The sequence below is a fragment of the Leopardus geoffroyi genome, chromosome A1 (assembly GCF_018350155.1).
Source record: "Leopardus geoffroyi isolate Oge1 chromosome A1, O.geoffroyi_Oge1_pat1.0, whole genome shotgun sequence".
NCBI lineage: Eukaryota > Metazoa > Chordata > Mammalia > Carnivora > Felidae > Leopardus > Leopardus geoffroyi.
Genome location: NC_059326.1, coordinates 118,618,394 through 118,636,495, shown reverse-complemented (window position 1 = coordinate 118,636,495; position 18,102 = coordinate 118,618,394). Strand labels below are relative to the sequence as shown.

At 42.8% G+C, this 18,102-nt stretch overlaps 1 protein-coding gene across 7 annotated transcripts in view; it reads right to left on the bottom strand.

Moving 5' to 3' along the window:
- ARHGAP26 (Rho GTPase activating protein 26) overlaps positions 1–18,102 on the bottom strand; it is a 423,740-nt gene that overhangs the window by 185,283 nt on the left and 220,355 nt on the right. For all 7 annotated transcript variants that reach the window (XM_045492297.1, XM_045492321.1, XM_045492304.1 and 4 more), the window contains exon 12: positions 13,170–13,206. In XM_045492297.1, the coding sequence (XP_045348253.1) occupies positions 13,170–13,206 (37 nt within the window). The remainder of the gene's footprint in view (positions 1–13,169; positions 13,207–18,102) is intronic.

The window sequence follows — 18,102 nt, the reverse complement described above, 5'->3', positions numbered from 1 at the left end:
ACAACTGTCTTAATTTGTGCCTGACCAGACAACTATATTCAACCCGGCTGGAAGGATGGGATGGGAGGGTACCATATTCTACCAGCAAGATGTCCTACTTCAACGCAGTCATCCTTGATCCTTGCTTTGCCCTCACTCCAATCTATCAGCCAACCTCATCAGTCATCAGTTAAAAACACACCCAGAACCCAACTGCTTCCCCACTGCTAATACCTTGATCCAAGCAACCATTGTCTTTCGCCTGGCTTGCTGCAATAGCCTCCCAACTGTTTCTCCTTTTGCCTCACACAGTTTATTCTCTACCAGCAGCTAGAGCCATCTTTTAAAAATACACACTGGCTCATGTGTCACTTGCCTGATCACAACTCTCCAGGGACTTCTCATGACACTCAGAACACAAGCTTTCCTCCTGACCATGGCTTCACATGGTCTAGTCCCAGCTTACTTGGCCACTCTCCGTCTGGCTTCCTCCAATCCAGTCATTGCAGCCTTTCCCGATAATCCCTGAACTCAGCTGGTTTACCCCCTCCACTGCACAGGCCCTTGCACATGCTGGTTCCTCTGCTGGCTCCTAACATGTCACACTCCCTCCATTTGTTCAGGTTTCTGCTCAAATTTCACCTCTTCAGAGAGGCCTCTCTGCTCCAGGTATCTAGTTCTCTCTTCTCTTAGTTAGGCACTATCTCTGTGCTCTTAATTCTTCCTAGCCCCTCTCGGCACCTGAATGTATACCTTTGTTTACTTGCCATCTGTCAGTTTCTCTCATTAGAACTCCATGAGAACAGGGACTTTATCTGCCTTGTTCATTGCTGTAGCATCAATAAATATAATAAATATTTTCTGGATGAAGCAACAGATATAATCCACATTTTCACCAGCTGAGACACCAGAAACCAACAGGTAGAGAAATCCCCACACTCCAGGAGCCTCAAATGCTGAGCAGCTGGCTGAACACACTGGTACCTTCTAGAGTTCAGGGGCCCTGCAGCAGGATGCACAGTACAAATATGACTGACTGGGATCTCATTCATCCCCTGACCTCTAAGCACGAACACTGCCAATTGGAATTTTCCCCCTAGCCTACCAGGTACAAAGGCACCTATCTTCTTTTTCATGGTTTCTGTGGACACACACACACACACACACACACACACACACACACACACACACACAAATAAGCCAAGAGGGACATAGAGTAAAGAAAGCAAACTAAGTAGGAGGAAAGAGATAAAATCCCTGCCTGGCCTGGAATAAACCTACCAGCTCTCCGCCAGAGTCAAGAGGGGCTCTAAGATACCTGTGAAGAGCGAGCCAGTTCTCAGCCAGACACCGCAGCCCAAGTGGCAGTGTCTGGGTTCTTACAAGGCACAAGATGAGGGCTGCAGACTGGCTTTGCAGGACTCTGTTTCCTTGTGGGTTTCTACATCTGCAGTCTCCTTAAAATTCCCAATCCGGCAGCTGTGCAAGAGCCATGCTTAAGGCACACCATGGTAAGGCCAACCGGCTTCATCAGGACCACCTGGTCTCTTACACGGTGATCTGGGAAACCAGAGAAGGAATTACAGTGGAGAAGCATCAATTCCTTTCTGCCTTGATGCATAGGCGGTTGCACACTGATTTCTCAACCAAAAGAGATCATCACCACCTTTTTGAAAGAGGAAGGGTTTCAAGCCAAGAACTAACTTCTCCTGCCCACCTACACCCTTCTCCTGCCTTTACCTTCTACCTGTCTTAGAGATGACATTTATAATCAGAGGCTGAACATTTGTGGCTGGAGTTACCACTAACTGGTTGTGGGAGATGGGTGTACTTGGCCTCTGGGACACTTCTCATCTGTACAGATCAGTTGCTGTGAAAATCAGATAAGGTGATGTCCATAACAGCACTCTGAGGAACTGTAGAGAGATTGTGGGCTGTCATGCTTTTATACAAATAGCCTCTGGTTTGGGGTAATGATGATGTTATTAATAACAACAACGGCAGATAATGACATTTAATGACTGCTTAGACTACCAGGCACTGCTATTCCATCCCAATCCCACTCAATCCTTCCAACAAACCAATGATGTAGGTAATAAGGTTATACCCATCTTACAGATAAAAACCCCTGAGACCCAGGGAAACTAATTTTCCAAGGTCACACATGCAGTAAGTAGTGAGGCTGGGATCACAACCCATGTAGGTTAATAATTCTGCACAGTCCACACTCCCAACTACCAGTCAACACTATCCCCACTGTGGGCAACAGGACTTGATAGCCTCTGCTGATTCTTACATGCCAAATGTGAGTTGCACACTCTGAATACTCTCATCACGGTAGGAAGGGATGACTTTGACAGGCCATCAGTATGCACTAAAAATGAGGAGTCGGTTTTCTCATCTTTACATGAGGTCAATAATATTATCTACCTCATAGAGTTCTTATAAGGATCAAAGAACAGAATGTACATCAAACCCTGAGCACATAGCCCAGTAATATGTGCCCAATAAACATTAATCGAGAGCCTTGAGGAAAATCTTTCAGTCTCTGCCTCAACAACCCTGTGCACTGGGCTTTAGGAGTTCAAGATGCAGCCAGGGACCTGCTCGATGTTCTTGGCTGAAGCCCAAACTAGGATGCCAAGGGGTGGTTCACACCTGCCTAGGATGAGAGAATGGTTTGTTAAGTGTCATTTAAGACAAGCAGAAAGACTTCTGACAGTCCAGGCCAGCCAGGGGAGCACGATCGCCAGTCATATCCTTGGGGGATGGGGTCCCACCAAACAAAATAGCTGAGATCTCAAGCAACAAAATCTCTGAGAAAACAAGCTGCTCCTTCTCCTTTCTCTCTTGCTAGCCCCCAGCTCCTCAGCCTGGATCATTCTCCAGCTAGGGTATTACCGCTCAACTAAATATAATTTTGAGTTCTACATGGGCCACACCCACTGTGTTGCACGCACAAGTGATAATGGAAAGCAAGCTGGAGAAAGTCAGCACTTAGGTGAGCTAGAATTACACCATCTTGCCTGCCTGTGGCTCAGGAGGGAGGGGAAATGAGGAAGCCAAGGGCCAAAAGGGGTGGGGGTGGGAGGTTGGAAAGGAATTCAGGCAAGAGAGGGAATGAGTGCCTGTCCCCTATCAGCCCTGGCCTGGAAGGCGTGGATGGAAAGCTGGAGGGGAAGGTGTGCTCAGCTGACTGCCTCGTGGGCCAGTACTCAGGAGGCCAGGCCACCATGCCCATTAATGCAGCCCATCCTTCTCAGGTTTAAAAAGGGAAATGTTCTATTTATAAGCTACCGACCGGTGGAGGCCTGGCAGCCACTGGATGGCTCTGATCCCACAGGGATTCTGGTTACCAGTGGCTGCCTTCTCTTGCCTCTCAACTGTGGGTGTTCTAACAGCAAAAGGCCGAAGGTGACTGGAAGCAAAAGGAAAAAGAAAATCCTCTTTTCTGTCCTCTGCTGCTCTCCTCAGACTGTGGGACTTAGTAATGTCTGAAGGCTTTAAAATCTTTTAAAAACAGGGACCCATAGGATCCCATGAAGTCGTTCCCTACCATCTTTAAGAGCAAGTCCCCCTTTGGGGTGCCTGGGTGGCTCAGTCGGTTGAGCATCGGACTTCGGCTCAGGTCACAGTCTCACGGTCCGTGAGTTCAAGCCCCATGTCCAGCTCTGTGCTGGCAGCTCGGAGCCTGGAGCCTGCTTTGGATTCTGTGTCTCCCTCTCTCTGACCCTCCCCCATTCATGCTCTCTCTCTGTCTCAAAAATAAACGAACATTAAAAAAAGAAAAAAATCCCTCTTTTAAAAGAGGGATTTACTCTTTTTTTTTCTTTTTCCTGTTTTACAGATCACAGGAAACGGAGGCACAGAGAAGAAGGGAATGTATAAATCAGAGGTAGGGCAATAAGCATACAGAGCAAGGTAATGGCACCTTCCCATCCCCTCTCCTGGTCCTCAATCTTGCCCTCACAGAACAAGAAAAGACTGGATCCGACACTATCAGGGAATGTGATCTGAATGAGGCCTTGAAAGAATGATGAACGTACGTAACAGGAACCCAAGCAGCACTGGCTGTGTTGTCTGATGCCTGCAGAAAGGCAGTGGGCTGTGTTACGCTTCCGTGCCTGGGAAGCTGCAGAGCCACCGACACACATTAACGGTCTCTGGGCATCATGCACAGCATGTGAGGAGCCACTGATGGTTCTGATGAGGAGGCTCTCTGAGAAGGAATATGGGATGGCCCCTCAAGAGCAAAGAGCTGAGAAGGTTCGGTGGGGCTGATGACGAAAGGCCTTACAGCCCCAATGGGTTTGCCACAAAATGACAAGATGGCGTAACAAAGGAAAGACGTCACGCATATCGAGAGGTGGAGGAAGGTGGGGCGTGACCTTGGCAATCAGGCCGACTCTGGTTTGAGCATCATCTCCACTACTTCTTAACCATACTACCTGGACTTCTTAAAGCCTAATGCTCATTTGTAAACTCGGGTGTTGTGAACAGCATTTCCACTAATGCCCACCATAGATGTACCGCTTTCATGCTGCCTGCCATAACTTCATGCCATTTTAGGTAGCTTAATACCAGGGTAGGTTTTTAAGAAATAGTCTAAGGGTTGACCAACCTATAGTATGTGGGCCAAATACACCGCTGCCTGATTGTACATCAAGTTTCATTAGCAAGCATGCATTTGCTTTCGTGTAGTCTATGGCTGCTTTCACACTGCAATATCAAGAGTTACATAGTACTCCGAGACTGAATACATTTACTATCTGACTCTTTACTGAAAAGGCCTCCTGGTTTGCTAGCAATAGCATTAACACAACCTGAGGGTTTACATGTTCATGTGTTTTCCCCCTAATAAATGTGGAAATAAACATATAAATCCAAATGGGAATTTGAAATGTGCGCCCGGTACTATCTAAAACGATCAGAGATACCACGAGTAGCATGCATATGCCACTTGGAGAAATGTAGTCATTTAATGAACTAACACCCACAAGGCGCCAGGCCTGACAACAGCAGGGGCGTTAGCTGCCACCCTCCGCTCCCTGCTCCCCTCAGGAACTCTTCTGCCCATCCAGGGAGCTTTCCCCCTCTCACACGACACAGTAATTGGCACGACCAGATAATGAGACAGATAAGAACCAACGGTAATGAAGCATTTCTTAACTAATATGCCAGACACTTTGCTAAACTCCAATCGTCACGGCAACTTCGTGACGCAGTTGGTGTTATTTATCACCCATTTTTACATAAAAGGCAATGCAAGCTGAAAGATGTCCTGCACTGACCCACAGTTCCGGAGCCAGTGTGCCAGCATGCTAAGCCACACGATTCACGTGGCCCTCCACTAAAACAGCTCTCTCCAATCCACATGGCAGGGCCTACCCACAGGAAATTATCTGAGGTATGTGCAAAAACTGATGTAGAGGAGTGTTCAGGCTGATATTACTCATAAGAGCAAAAATCTGGAAGGGACATTCAAGTCCAATGACAGGAAATAGTTCAAGAAATGTGGCTATAATCCTATGACAGAATATTAAACAACCATTGCAAATGGCATTCATAAACAATTTTCATGACGTGGGAAAATGCTTGTAAATTTTTTAAAGTGGGATGCCAAAAGTATATTCACTGTAATGCCAAGTAAGTCAAAATACATGTCAACATTGACAAAATCCATGTAAGAAAGATATCACGAAAAAAAGACAAGAAGGAAATATCACTGGGGTGGTATTAGAGATGACTTCTATTGAATTTCTGAAAATAAATGCTGTATTTCCTGCACATTCTACAATGAGTTCATATGATTTTTATAGTTAGTAAAAATAACTGTTTTTCAAGCTGCTTAGGAGATTCAATGTCTACACCCTACAGATGACTGAATCCTAATTCCAACTTAGCATTCTTTCTCCAATCACTGCTTCCCCCCCCACACACACACACAAGACCCAGTGTAAATAACAAACTCCAGTGACTTCTTGAGCATTTTATAAACACAAAGGATTCCTGTCAAAGATTAACAACAAACTGGAAGGAAAAGAAGGGACTGAGATGTGGAAGCAGAGGAAGTGCTCTATTTCCTTCTCCTGGAGGAAGAGGAGGGAAGGTAGGAAGTTCCCATTTTTTAAATCTTGCTAGCCTAGATGGAACCCCATTCTGAGCTCACTCTCCAACCAACTGGCTCGGGGCATTTTGTCTGCACAGCAGGTGTATCTACAGATAGCATGACGATTACACTCACCCACACACGCACTGGGCCATCTGGCTATCATCTCTGTGTGCTGTCAACCTCAAAAGCAGACCATATACTCCTTAAAGGCAGAGGTACATGTTCTACTTGTGGGTGTCCTTCCCCTCCACACTCACACTGCCCAGGGCCACAGGCACTTAAAAACTCCCAAGAGCTATTAATTCAGTGAAGTGCTCCAGGAATGCTGGACTCCTGCTGGGAAACCAAGTGAAAGGTTCAGGTAGGGGCAAACCAGAACACAGGGAACAAGAGTGGGAAGCACCATAAACCACCGCAAGATCCTCTCGAAAAGCCAGACGGCCGGTGTTGAGCTGAGTCTAAAGTGCACAGGAAGGCATGTCTGAGGCAACCTGGGCATATTCCTTTGAAATAATCTGATTAACCCATGGAATCTGAATTAATATTCACATTAAGGGAAGTGGCACTGTGAAGTCAAGATTAGGAGACTGAGCTCTCTGCGGCTCAGTTTGTCAGCCTTCAGCCTTTAAACAGCTGGAGAAGCAGTGGGAGGGTAGCGTTTCTGTAAACAAGCTAATCTTTTCAGAACTAAGTAGGCAGTGACATTTATTATTTAAAACTTCTAACTTCGAAGACATCAACCCACACTAGGAAAGCCTGCCCTCCCATTACTCTCTTGCATGCTCTAACTGTCCCTCAGCTGGGACTACAGGACAACAGCAGCCTTGGAGGGGAATGGGCCACTTCTCGGCTTCTTCTCGATACCTACCAGAGCTCATTTCAAAGGAGAATAAACCAATTCTCACAGAGCCTCTGGTGAGAAATCTCACAGCTGCAGTCAAAAGGAGGGCAAGCAATAGGACATGGAGACTGAGGAGGCACAAGGGGCCAGATAGGGTGGACGGGGAGGAGGGGTTCTTGCCCAGGGCAGAGTCCTATTCTTTGCAATGAGAAAGGAGGCAAATCCATGACAGGTATCAGCTGCCTAGGTAACTGGCACTGGTGTGTGATCAGTAAAGCAGCTTATGGAATAACAAACCATTCTCCCTTCCTCTCTAGTATCCTTACTTGTATTTTTTTCCCTTCCTTTCTCTACCAGGTAAGAAAAAACTCAGCATCACTGATGTATAATCCTGACATCTATGAACAAACCCAGGGAAGGTCCCCTGATGGCAGCAGGATCCCCAGTAAGAGGCCCATAGAATTGGCAAAAAATAGCAGATTGATTTTTGAATTTAGCTTGTAAGGATTAACTTAACCAAGAATACCCAAGACCTCTAGGCAGAAAACTAAAACTCTGATGAAGGGCACAGGCGATCTGAATAAAGGGAAAGATAGTCCAAGTTTTGTGAGATGACTGAAGATTATAAAAGTGTCAATTTTCTCTGAATTAATCTATATAATTCAATGCAATTCTAAAGCAAAGTTTTTAGGTTTTGAGGAGCTTACAAACTTATGTTAGAATTACACAGAAGGACAGAGGTCCACAAGCAGCTAAGTCAAATCTTAAGAAGTAGAGTACCAAGGGCACCTGGGTGGCTCAGTTGGTTAAGTGTCTGGCTTCAGCTCACGTTATGATCTCACAGTTGGTGAGTTCAAGCCCCGCATCAGGTTCTGTCCTGACAGCTCAGATCCTGGGGTCTATTTTAGATTCTGCGTCTCCCTCTCACTCTCTGTCCTTCCCCCACTCATGCTGTGTCTCTCTCTCTCAAAAATAATAAACATTAAAAAATTAAAAAATTAAAAAAAAGTAGAGTACCAGACATTAAGACTTGCCTCAAAGACATCATATGAAAAGCACAGAGGTATTGGCACACGAGCAAACAGACCAAGAACATAAAGAACTAGAGACAGAGCTCAGATATGCAAGCCTAATACACAATAAAGATGGCACTGTAAGTCAAAACCAGAAAGAATGACATTTTTGGGAAAAAGGAGTCTTCGTGTGGATAAAAATAAAACTGGATCTTCATGAAACACTATATACAATGGTAGGTATCAGTTGGATTAGAAACCTCATTGGGAAAGAAAGAATTATGAAGCCAATAAAACAAAATGTAGGTGCATATATTTGTGACATAGGTCGTCATAAAGGCCTGCTTTCTTCCTTTCATTTATTTTTGAGAGAGAGACAGAGAGATAGCGACCGAGAGAGGAAGGGGGAGAGGAAGACAGAGAAAGAATCTTAAGCAGGCTCCATGCCCAGTGCTAAGCAGGGCTGCATCTCACAACTATGAGATCATGAACTGAGCTGAAATCAAGAATTGGATCTTTAACTGACTGAGCCACCTAAGCACTGTAGAAAGGCCTTCTTTAAAACGCAACTTGAAAATCACAAACCAGAAGGCATAAAAAAAGATGCATTTCAATATATAAGAAGGCTTTACAGTCAAGTAAGATTATCACATATAATATTAATACACAGATGACAAAATGGGAAAATGTATTTAAAATGTCTACAACCAACAAGGGATGAGTATCTAAAATAGAGAACAAACTTTACCAATCAACATGAAAAAAATGCAAATTAAATAGAAAAATGAGCAAAGGACATGAATAGGCAATAAACAGAAGGGGAAACCCAGTCAACAGGCATACAAAGAGATGTTCAAACATACTGATTATCAGAGAGACCCAAATTAAAACAATAATGAGCTATCATTTTCTATTTATATGGGTGACAGTAAATTAGAAAGCTGAATAATGGCAAGAGTTGGCAGAAAAGAGGAAATCGTCGTGTGGGGGTAATGGGACTGTGAACTGACCACTCTGGAGAAATATTCCCTCAAACTAAGTACATGCACACCCTTTGACTGGCCAACAATTCTCCGCATGGGTATATTCCAAAAAAAATTCTCCCACAGGGAGATGTACAAGATGTACAAAGATGTTCATTGTGGTGTTAGTGGTGGTCATGAGGAGCTGGAAGCATGAGGAGATGGAGTGTGCAGCTCTGTAAAAACAGATATACAGTGTTACACACGGGGGGGGGGGGGGGGTGGGCGCAGCAGACAAAAGCCGCAGTCTAGAAGCAGACAGGAGAATGTAGATGGCTCCTAACACAATGCTGAGGAAGCAAAGAAAAAGAACAACACATATCATAATTTATATAACTGAAAAATACAGGTAGAAAAAATATACATTGCTCAAAAAAAAAAAAACATTTTAAAGTACTCATTAGAATGGTGGTCTTCAGAGGAGGAAAGAAGTAACAGCTGGGAAGAGAATTCAAACGGGGGGGAGGGAAGGAGGGAAGGAGGGAAGGATGGATGGATGGAAGGAAGGAAGGAAGGAAGGAAGGAAGTAACCTGTGATGATCCCATGCCACAAATCAGGTAGTAGGATTAATTCCAACCCTCTACACCTGAGATTCAAATGGAGATTACAGAAGAAGAAAGGAAAAAGCCTCTGGGAAGAAATGTGCGTTTGTTTACCTGCTGCCATCCTCTCCCTGACAACTGGGCCATTTGGAAAGTACCAGCAGCAGACAGGCATTATTTATGGTCCCAACACCCCACAGGCACTGTATGCCCTGAGACGAACTTGAAGATGAAAGCAATAAATTCAGAAGTGTCCCCAGAGGAATTACCTTTTGCTACCTGGCCCTTCAAAACATTCTGCCTCTGGGATAAAATGGTGGCATTCAAACTCCCATGAAAACATTTTCTAGAAAGGAAAATGTTAGCCATTTCGCATTTGGATACTCAAGGCAAAAAGAGCAATGTCACACTCTGAAATTCCTATCAGACTGACTACCCTCTGGAACAGTTTTGACTGTGGTATAAACAGACAGGGAGTTGCTGAACAATCAGACCCTGGACAATAGTGCCACCTGTGGCAGATGAGCCCTATAGGTGGATATGGAGTGGAAATGAAAATTACTTCAATCCACAGATACGGAAAGTACAACCACATCAGAAAGGAGGGGAGGCTAAGGCATTATGTGATGTGAAAAAGGGGTCCCAAGGCCAGAGGAGGTGAGAAAGCATCAATCTAGAGCCCTACTCTGGTCGTGCCAGCTTGGACATCAGTGAACAGAACAGCTTTTGCAATAATACTTTAAAAAATCATTTCTATCCAAACTACTCCTGAAAAGTGGCCAATATGTTTTACCCCATCTTTTTTCTCTCCAGCCTGCCAAATGAAAGGGTAAGCAATTGAAAAATCATTAGACACTTCAGGCAGCCAGCTCTCTGTACTCTGTGAATAATGGGATGCCAAGAGCAAACTGTTGCAAGGGTCTGTGTTCTCCAAAATGGAACTTCTTGTATTGCTCTTTTCTTCAGAAGACAGAATATCCTTGTGGTTAACAGTAGATCCTCTGGGGTTACACAGAATTCAGATTAAATGGTGCCCCCTGACTTTATTAGCCTCAATTTCCTAATATACAAAGTAGGTCAAAGGTACCTATCTCACACAGTGTTTCAAGTATTAACTAAGTTCATATGCATAAAACATCTTTAAACATAGTTAAGTGGTGGATAAATGCTATCTATTACTAGCCATGATTTTAAATATATGCTCACTGCAGACAACGCAAAGCATGGAGGAAAAAAAAAAAAAAAAAACAGGTCAGTCCCTCCCAATAATCTACCCTCTCCCCAAATAAACAGTTTCATGATAAATGTCTTTCCAGACTTTTTCTATCAATACATCTAGATGAGTCAAACAATTTACTAAGAACATTGCTCTGTAACCCGATTTTTTTAAACCTCAATTAACAATAAACCGTGGGAGCCATTTCCACAAATATACTTAGATTGCTCTTGTTTTTAAAGACTACATAGTACCTTGATATTTTTAATCAACTTCCTAGTAGACATCTGATTATCTCCCCGTCTTTATTATTATTACCAACGCTCCAGTAAACTTTTTTGCACAAACATTTTTGTCCTCCAGTCTATTTTCTTAAGACAAATCACTGGGTCAAAGGCTATTGGCTTCCAATGCATATTCCCCAAAGGTCTTACAGAATGGTATGATGAGATGGCATGCCCCCTAAAAGAAGCAGGGTCATCTTTCAAATCTATAGGCCCTTATCTCAAGCAGAGAGGAGGTTTATCACAAGTCACAAGCAACCTTCTGGGTGGTAGTCTCCATTCAGATGCATCTCATGTCCCACAGTTCTTGGGTCCTTTATTATAGAATAGTGTGTCCCAGCTTGGGGCATCGTACAGGCATGTTATTTTATTTTAGTCTGCTTGGGTATCTATCTTCTCTTGTTATGGTGGACTCCCTGATTTCCGTCCAGCAAACTACCCTGCTCCCATCTTATGCAATACTCTTAAAACTGTCAGTGACAGTGTGTTGTTTTCTCCTGATCTGCCCAACCTAGACCGACCTGTTGTTATCCTTCCTGGGAATGTGAATCTTCAGAAGAGTGAGGTGACTACTAAAAGCAGTCTAGACCTTCATCATCCTGCAATTATTATTCAGAAGACCGTTTTTTACTGGTTCCTGGGGCTCCAGAGCTGGTATGTTTTCAAACCTGGTTCTTTAGTTCTTCCTCCCTTACTGTGACTTACTCTATGGCCTTCCATATTCTTTCATTTTTATGTCTGTGGTTTTTGCTAATGTTATTTTTTTAAATGTTTATTCATTTATTTTGAGAGACAGAGAATGCACGCATGAGCAGGAGAGGGGCAGAGACAGAAGGAGAGGAAACCTTAAGTAGGCTCCATGCTCAGCACAGAGCCCGATGTGGGGCTGGATCTCAGGACTCTGGGATCATGACCTGAGCTAAAATCAAGAGTTGGATGCTCAACTGACTGAGCCACCCAGGTGCCCTGCCATTGTTACTTTAGAAAAGTTAGCCAGGCTTGATTTCAAATACACTAAAACAATCCCACCTGATGATTGGGGGGGGGGGGGGGGGGGGGAAGCACTTGTTTCCTTGAATATTTCCTTGAAAATATTTTCCTTTATTCAATTCTTGAGGGAAAAAGAAAAAAGAAAAACCTTTTTCCCTCTGTGAAAGGCCTCTTAATGTACCAATAGCAAACAATACAAATTACTTACTATTTTATATAAAACTGCTGGTCAACATCTGTATTTTGGAAAGAACGAAAGGAAAATCTCTGTCCTTTAAGGGATTTCACACACACAGAAATACCTCATCCTTTTGTCCACATGGAGTGGCCCTGTTTTACTGATTTTTTTCGTATCACTGGAATTCATGTTTGCACTATATTTGAGTTTGTCTTCAAGTGGATTTTATAAAGCAAATTCGAGGCAAGGGGACAGGACTTCCTCTGCACTCTTATAAGCAGCCTGGAAGGAAATGGTTCGTACTTCTATCCACCAAGGATATCATCAGTCCAAACACTCTCGCAATAGCTTTTCATTTTAATCCCATCGCCTTTGCAAGGTTACAGGTGCCCTTGGAAATTATGATTAACCAGAGTGCTCGGAACCAGCAGTAGGGGAAATGTGTTGTATATTCTACCGAGACTGCCCAGGGTCACTCCCATCAAAAAAGAGTGTTATTACAGAGTTTACCATTTCTACTCTTTTCTCTTCAAAAATGTAACGAAGAACACAGAGTTACTAAGCCATCACCAAGACAGTTGCTGCCTCTCCAGTCCTTTGAACAAGACCAGCTAGGAGGCAATTCTGGCTTTCCCACAGGACAGGGTTCTTGGGGAGCTGTGTATTATTCAATTAAGCGGCTTTTAAATGGTGATTGGAGCTACATTATCAAGAACTAGCATTAACTGAGATAATATACATGAAAATGCTTTGTAAAGTGCGAAGGGTTATATAATGCAAGGTATCATTACAGCCTTGCCAGTCAAGCTCACTGAATGCCCTGGAGTCATTGACTTAGTAAGTCAGTGTGGAAGCACCTCACACAGCGCCAGGGGAAAGGGGCAGACCCAACATGCCCACAGCACCCCCTGGTGGCTCTTCCCCAGAGCAGCAACTTTTAAAGCTTCATCCCAAGCCCAGCTGTAGGAAATTATCCAAGGGACATACTTACTCCCTTCGCTCTGACTGTCTTTGTTCGAATTGTAGACCTGGAAAATAGAAATAAACATTTACTTGTGTGTACTTTATACCATCCCAGGTTCAACGAAGAAAATTATATCCTGCCCCTTTCCGTAATTTGTGCTGTAAGATGGAAGGCAATTTGTGGGCCCCAAATATGAATCCCCTCTAAAATCATCTACTGCCTAGTATTCACTTCAGCTGTTCTCAACTGTGTGTACATCAGAATCACCTGTGGAACTTTACTGTAAAAAAAATAAAAGATCATATTCTCTAAAAAAAATTTTTTAACATTTACTTTGGAGAAAGACAGAGTGCGAGGGGGGAGGAGCAGAGAGAGAAGGAGCTGCAGAATCTGAAGCAGGCTCCAGGCTCTGAGCTGTCAGCACAGAGCCAGACATGAGGCTTGAACCCATAAACAATGAGATTATGACCGGAGTCAAAGTTGGACGCTCAACCAATTGAGCCACCCAAGCGCCCCCAAAGATTATATTCTTTTAAAAAAAAAATTTATGTGTGTATACAAATTAAAAAGAAGAAAACTTTTAAATAGTTACAATCACTAAGCATTTACTGTGAACCAAGCAAGGTGCTGAGAAATACATATGAATTATCTCAAATTATCTACACAACAATTCTGTTAGGTAGGAAGTGTTATCACTGTAGTACAGATGGAGAATTTGAAACAGAGAGGTTAACTAAGGTCTCATAGCTAGTAAATGGCATAGTCAGGAAAAAGATACATTATAAACTGCTAAGTATTAACAATAGGGAATGGGGCCAATCACATTTTACTTTATATACTTTTGAAATTTGAATGTTTGTAAGGAGAATATACTACTTCCATAATATAAAACCCTTAAGTGATTCACAGAAATCATAAAAGGGGAAGTGCTCCAATACAGAAAAAGGGAAAATACTCCAATAGAAAACAGACAATGACATATTGCAAGAATCTGCAAGTTTCTTCTGTGAAGAGTCAGAAAGTAAATATAACAGGCTTTGTAGGCCAAGAGACAAAAATCAATATTATGTAGATACATGTTCAATAAGAGAGAAAACTAATTTCCATAAATTTTTTGGTTGACAAAATTTTAAATATAGCATGTTTTTAAAATACAGATACAATATTCCTTGCAGGTAAAAATCCCCATTAGGGTTTCGAGGCTCTCTTTTCAGAAATGCTTGGCTCAATAACTCTCTAGAGTAAGTAGTTCTCAAATGAGATTGGCCATGTGGAGTATCTTTTCCAAGGAATGTAATTTTTCGAAATGCAGACCCACGAATCAGAAGAATGAAGTTTTATTTATTGGTTTTATACAGGGAGGATAACATTGGACTTAATTAGGGGTCAAAGTTAGTATTCCCATCAAATCAATTGTAAATATTCATCTATAAATGACATGTTCAGTTCACAGGCAATAAAAAAAGCAGATAATATGCTGGGTTTGGCCTGTAGGGCAGTTTGCCAATCCCTGATATGGTGACATTATTAAGTAAGGTAAATCCTCTGCTTTGGGGGAGGGATAGAATCAAAGTTTTTCAAATATTTCTTTGGTGATTATGATTCTGTATATATGAAAAGGCATAGGGTAAAGTTGGTCTTCCTAACTATGTACACATATATGTATGTATGTATGTATGTATCTGTCTATGTATCTATCTATCTCAAGGGATTCTGATGGCTACTCATGGCTGAGAACCACTTATTTAAGCCCTGGAAATACTGACCAAGCACCTCGAAAAAGAGAGCCATGAAACTCTAAAAGTGATTTTCATCTGCTAGCCAAGTATGGGTGGGAATGGCTGGTCAAGAGCTTTTCAACTTGGCCCCTCAGTTGCCTTCTGTCTTTGGGTAAAGCTATCACCAGGTCTGGGCCTCTACTGCCTTATCTGTAAATTGAACAAGCCGACCAAGAAGGTTTTGAATGATCAAACTCTAAATAAGACAAATCCATCATTATTATTGATTTCTTAAAGAAGACTAAAGAGGCACAGACACTATTTGGAAGTCAGGAGGATAAAAATTAAAGAAAAGGGTTTCTGTACTTGAGGCGGATTGTGTGGCAAATGAAAAGGCATCACTTTTTATGCTTAAGAGTTCTAAAGATTAGGGGCATGTGGGTGGCTCAGTCAGTTAAGAGTCTGACTTTGGCTCAGGTCATGATCTCACGGTTTGTGGGTTCGAGCCCCGTGTCGGGATCTATGCTGACAGCTCAGAGCCTGGAGCCTGCTTTGGATTCTATGTCTCCTCTCTCTCTTCCCTTATCCCACTCACGCTCTGTCTCTCAAAAATAAAATTAAAAAAAAAAAAAAAAGTGTTAAAAAAAAAAAAAAAAAGAGTTCTAAGGATTAGGAGCCAAAAGACTGTGATCCTGGCACATGGCCTTCAGGGGGGAGGAAGACCAGTGCAACAAGCCATCAGTGCACAGTAGAGAAAGGAGGGAGATGACTCTGGGGCGGAGGACAGCAAGGTGATCCTCCAAGATGTTGTCATCTGTGAGCGAAGCGGGTAGCCACCTAACAGCTAGGACCAGCAATCCATGGTGAATGGTGTTCGCTAACCTTGAAAAGCTCGGTAAGGGAAGTGCAAGCGAAGAGACTCTATTTTGTCAAGTGTTTTTTTTTCGGCCACCGCTGATCAATTCATTCTGTCCATTACATTTAAACTTTCCATCCAAGAAAAACTAGCTCCTGTTTATTAGTGGCAAAATCCAGAAAGAAAAACAAAATTCAAGGCTTTTAGCTCTCCTTAATTAGGAGGAGAATTAGCCCTAAATTACATTCCTTCAAGCTTTCTGGGGTCTCGGGAGGCCCTTGCCCACAACACCCAAGCATTCCCCAAATTGAAGAGGCGTGATCAATGAGCCAAAGGTGCCAGAAACATGTGCTGCCCGATCCTTTGAGGCCAGGCCATTAATCTCTGTCTACTTTGGTAAATGAGGCAAAGAGAATGAGTTTTGAAATAAAGCTAACAAACCATGCCTGCCAGAACTGTGTGACTACATGGCCTGACAGGGAAGGCCCCCGGGGGGCGGGGGGAGGGGAGAACAGCCTCACCATCTCACAGGCCAGATGGCAGCACGGTAATAGCACTAAGTGGGGATGGCTTTGTTTAATTTACCAAGTACCACACACATCACTGAATCCTTTTAACCACCGTATGGCTTACGTACTAGCATTATTCCCATTTCACAGATGTGAAACCTGAGGCCCAGAGAGGTTAGTTTGTCCAAGGACAGACAGCCAGTGGGAGGCTTCCTATTCTATCTTGCCTCTAAACGGAGGTTACAATATTTGTTCACTTTTCCAATCAGCAGCAAATGCACATGACTATCAAGCAAAACCAGTAGTCTATGGTTCATAAATACCTTTCATACTGACACAAGATAAGGGTGTGCAATTCACCCTTTAGAAACAGTCTGTTCTGGGAAAATCTTTATTATCATTATTATTATTATTATTATTATTAAAGTATAATTAACATACAGTGTTGTATTAATTTCAGGGGAAACCTTCTTCTATAGATCTCATAGTTACTTACTAGTCTAAGACTGAAGCACAGAGTTAAGGACAGCTCCCTGAAATAAAAGTTCTCTTTGGCCATGGCCTCTCTCTTACAACTGATTAGCAGAATTATCCCAGGTTTATAAGCTTTCAAGGAAGCTTTTCAAGAGCCTTGGTCTCTAAAGGACAGAACATAATTGTCCTGGATCAACTCACGGGGACATGAGTCACTAAACAGTTGGTGAATTACGGCTCCAAGGAAGACTGAATCAGTTAACATGCTTTCTTAAATCACTTACCATCTCTAAACCATAATCTTGCCACCTGTAAAATGGGGACATTAACATTTCCTACCTCTTAGCAGTGCTGTGAAAATTAAATGAGGTAAGAGATATACAACATTTATCACAATTCCATGTCCCACTGAACACTCCATAAAAATGAAATTTCACCACTATCACGATCATCCTTCTCCTTCCTTCCCTTCACACTTACCCCCCAAGGCATAGAAGGCTAAGGATGGGGGTGTAGTTTGAGGGATCCAGTGACACTGGACTCATTAGCATGTTAATTCAACCAACTGAAATTAATTAAAGGACTAAAGGAAAACACGAGAAAAGTTTGATCTAAAGCCAACTTTTAGAGCAACAGGTTCTCGATTTTTTTTAATAGCAGTCAAATATAAAATAACCACCTACCACCCATGTCTTGTCCAACCACTTTCCACCACAAATTATGGGCCATGTACCATACCAAGCATTTACATGAATTACTTTAATTTGTCCTGAAGCCTGTGGGGCACTACCACCACCTCTACTTTATAGCATTATGAAGGTTAAATAACGCTCCGAAGGTTACAAAGCTAACAAGTGGCAGAGTCCTCTAGACTACATTCCGTGCTTAACTACAACCGCACGCAACTTCCCCACTCAGTCCCCCTTCCCAGCGGGGGAAAAAAACCTTGGCAATTAACAAAAAACTCAAAAGAAGCTAAGCAGTAATTACAAAGTCAACAATGCAACCATTATGTAAGAACAAAACTTCCACCCAATTTAAACCTAACAGTAATTTTACCAACTTCCAATTAATACAAGTATAGCAGTAATTGAAAGCCACAACCATCTTGAGACACTTTAGGATGCCCAAAAAACATCCTTCCCTGAAGCTCTGAGCACATACACAGAGAACTTGCCAAGGACTGCGTGGCAGACAGAATTCTTAGCACAGCATGTCGCTGGAATCCTCGTCAATCTCGATCAACAGGCTCAATTTAGAAACTTTAAGTGCCGCTTCTGAGCAGTTACTAGTAAGACACCTTTGGTCTGCGGAATGCCACTCAGTAACTGACATGCATTTTTACATCAAGGGGAGACACCCTTCTCATGGTGGCCCACAAGCTGTATTGGAAGAGACAGGAG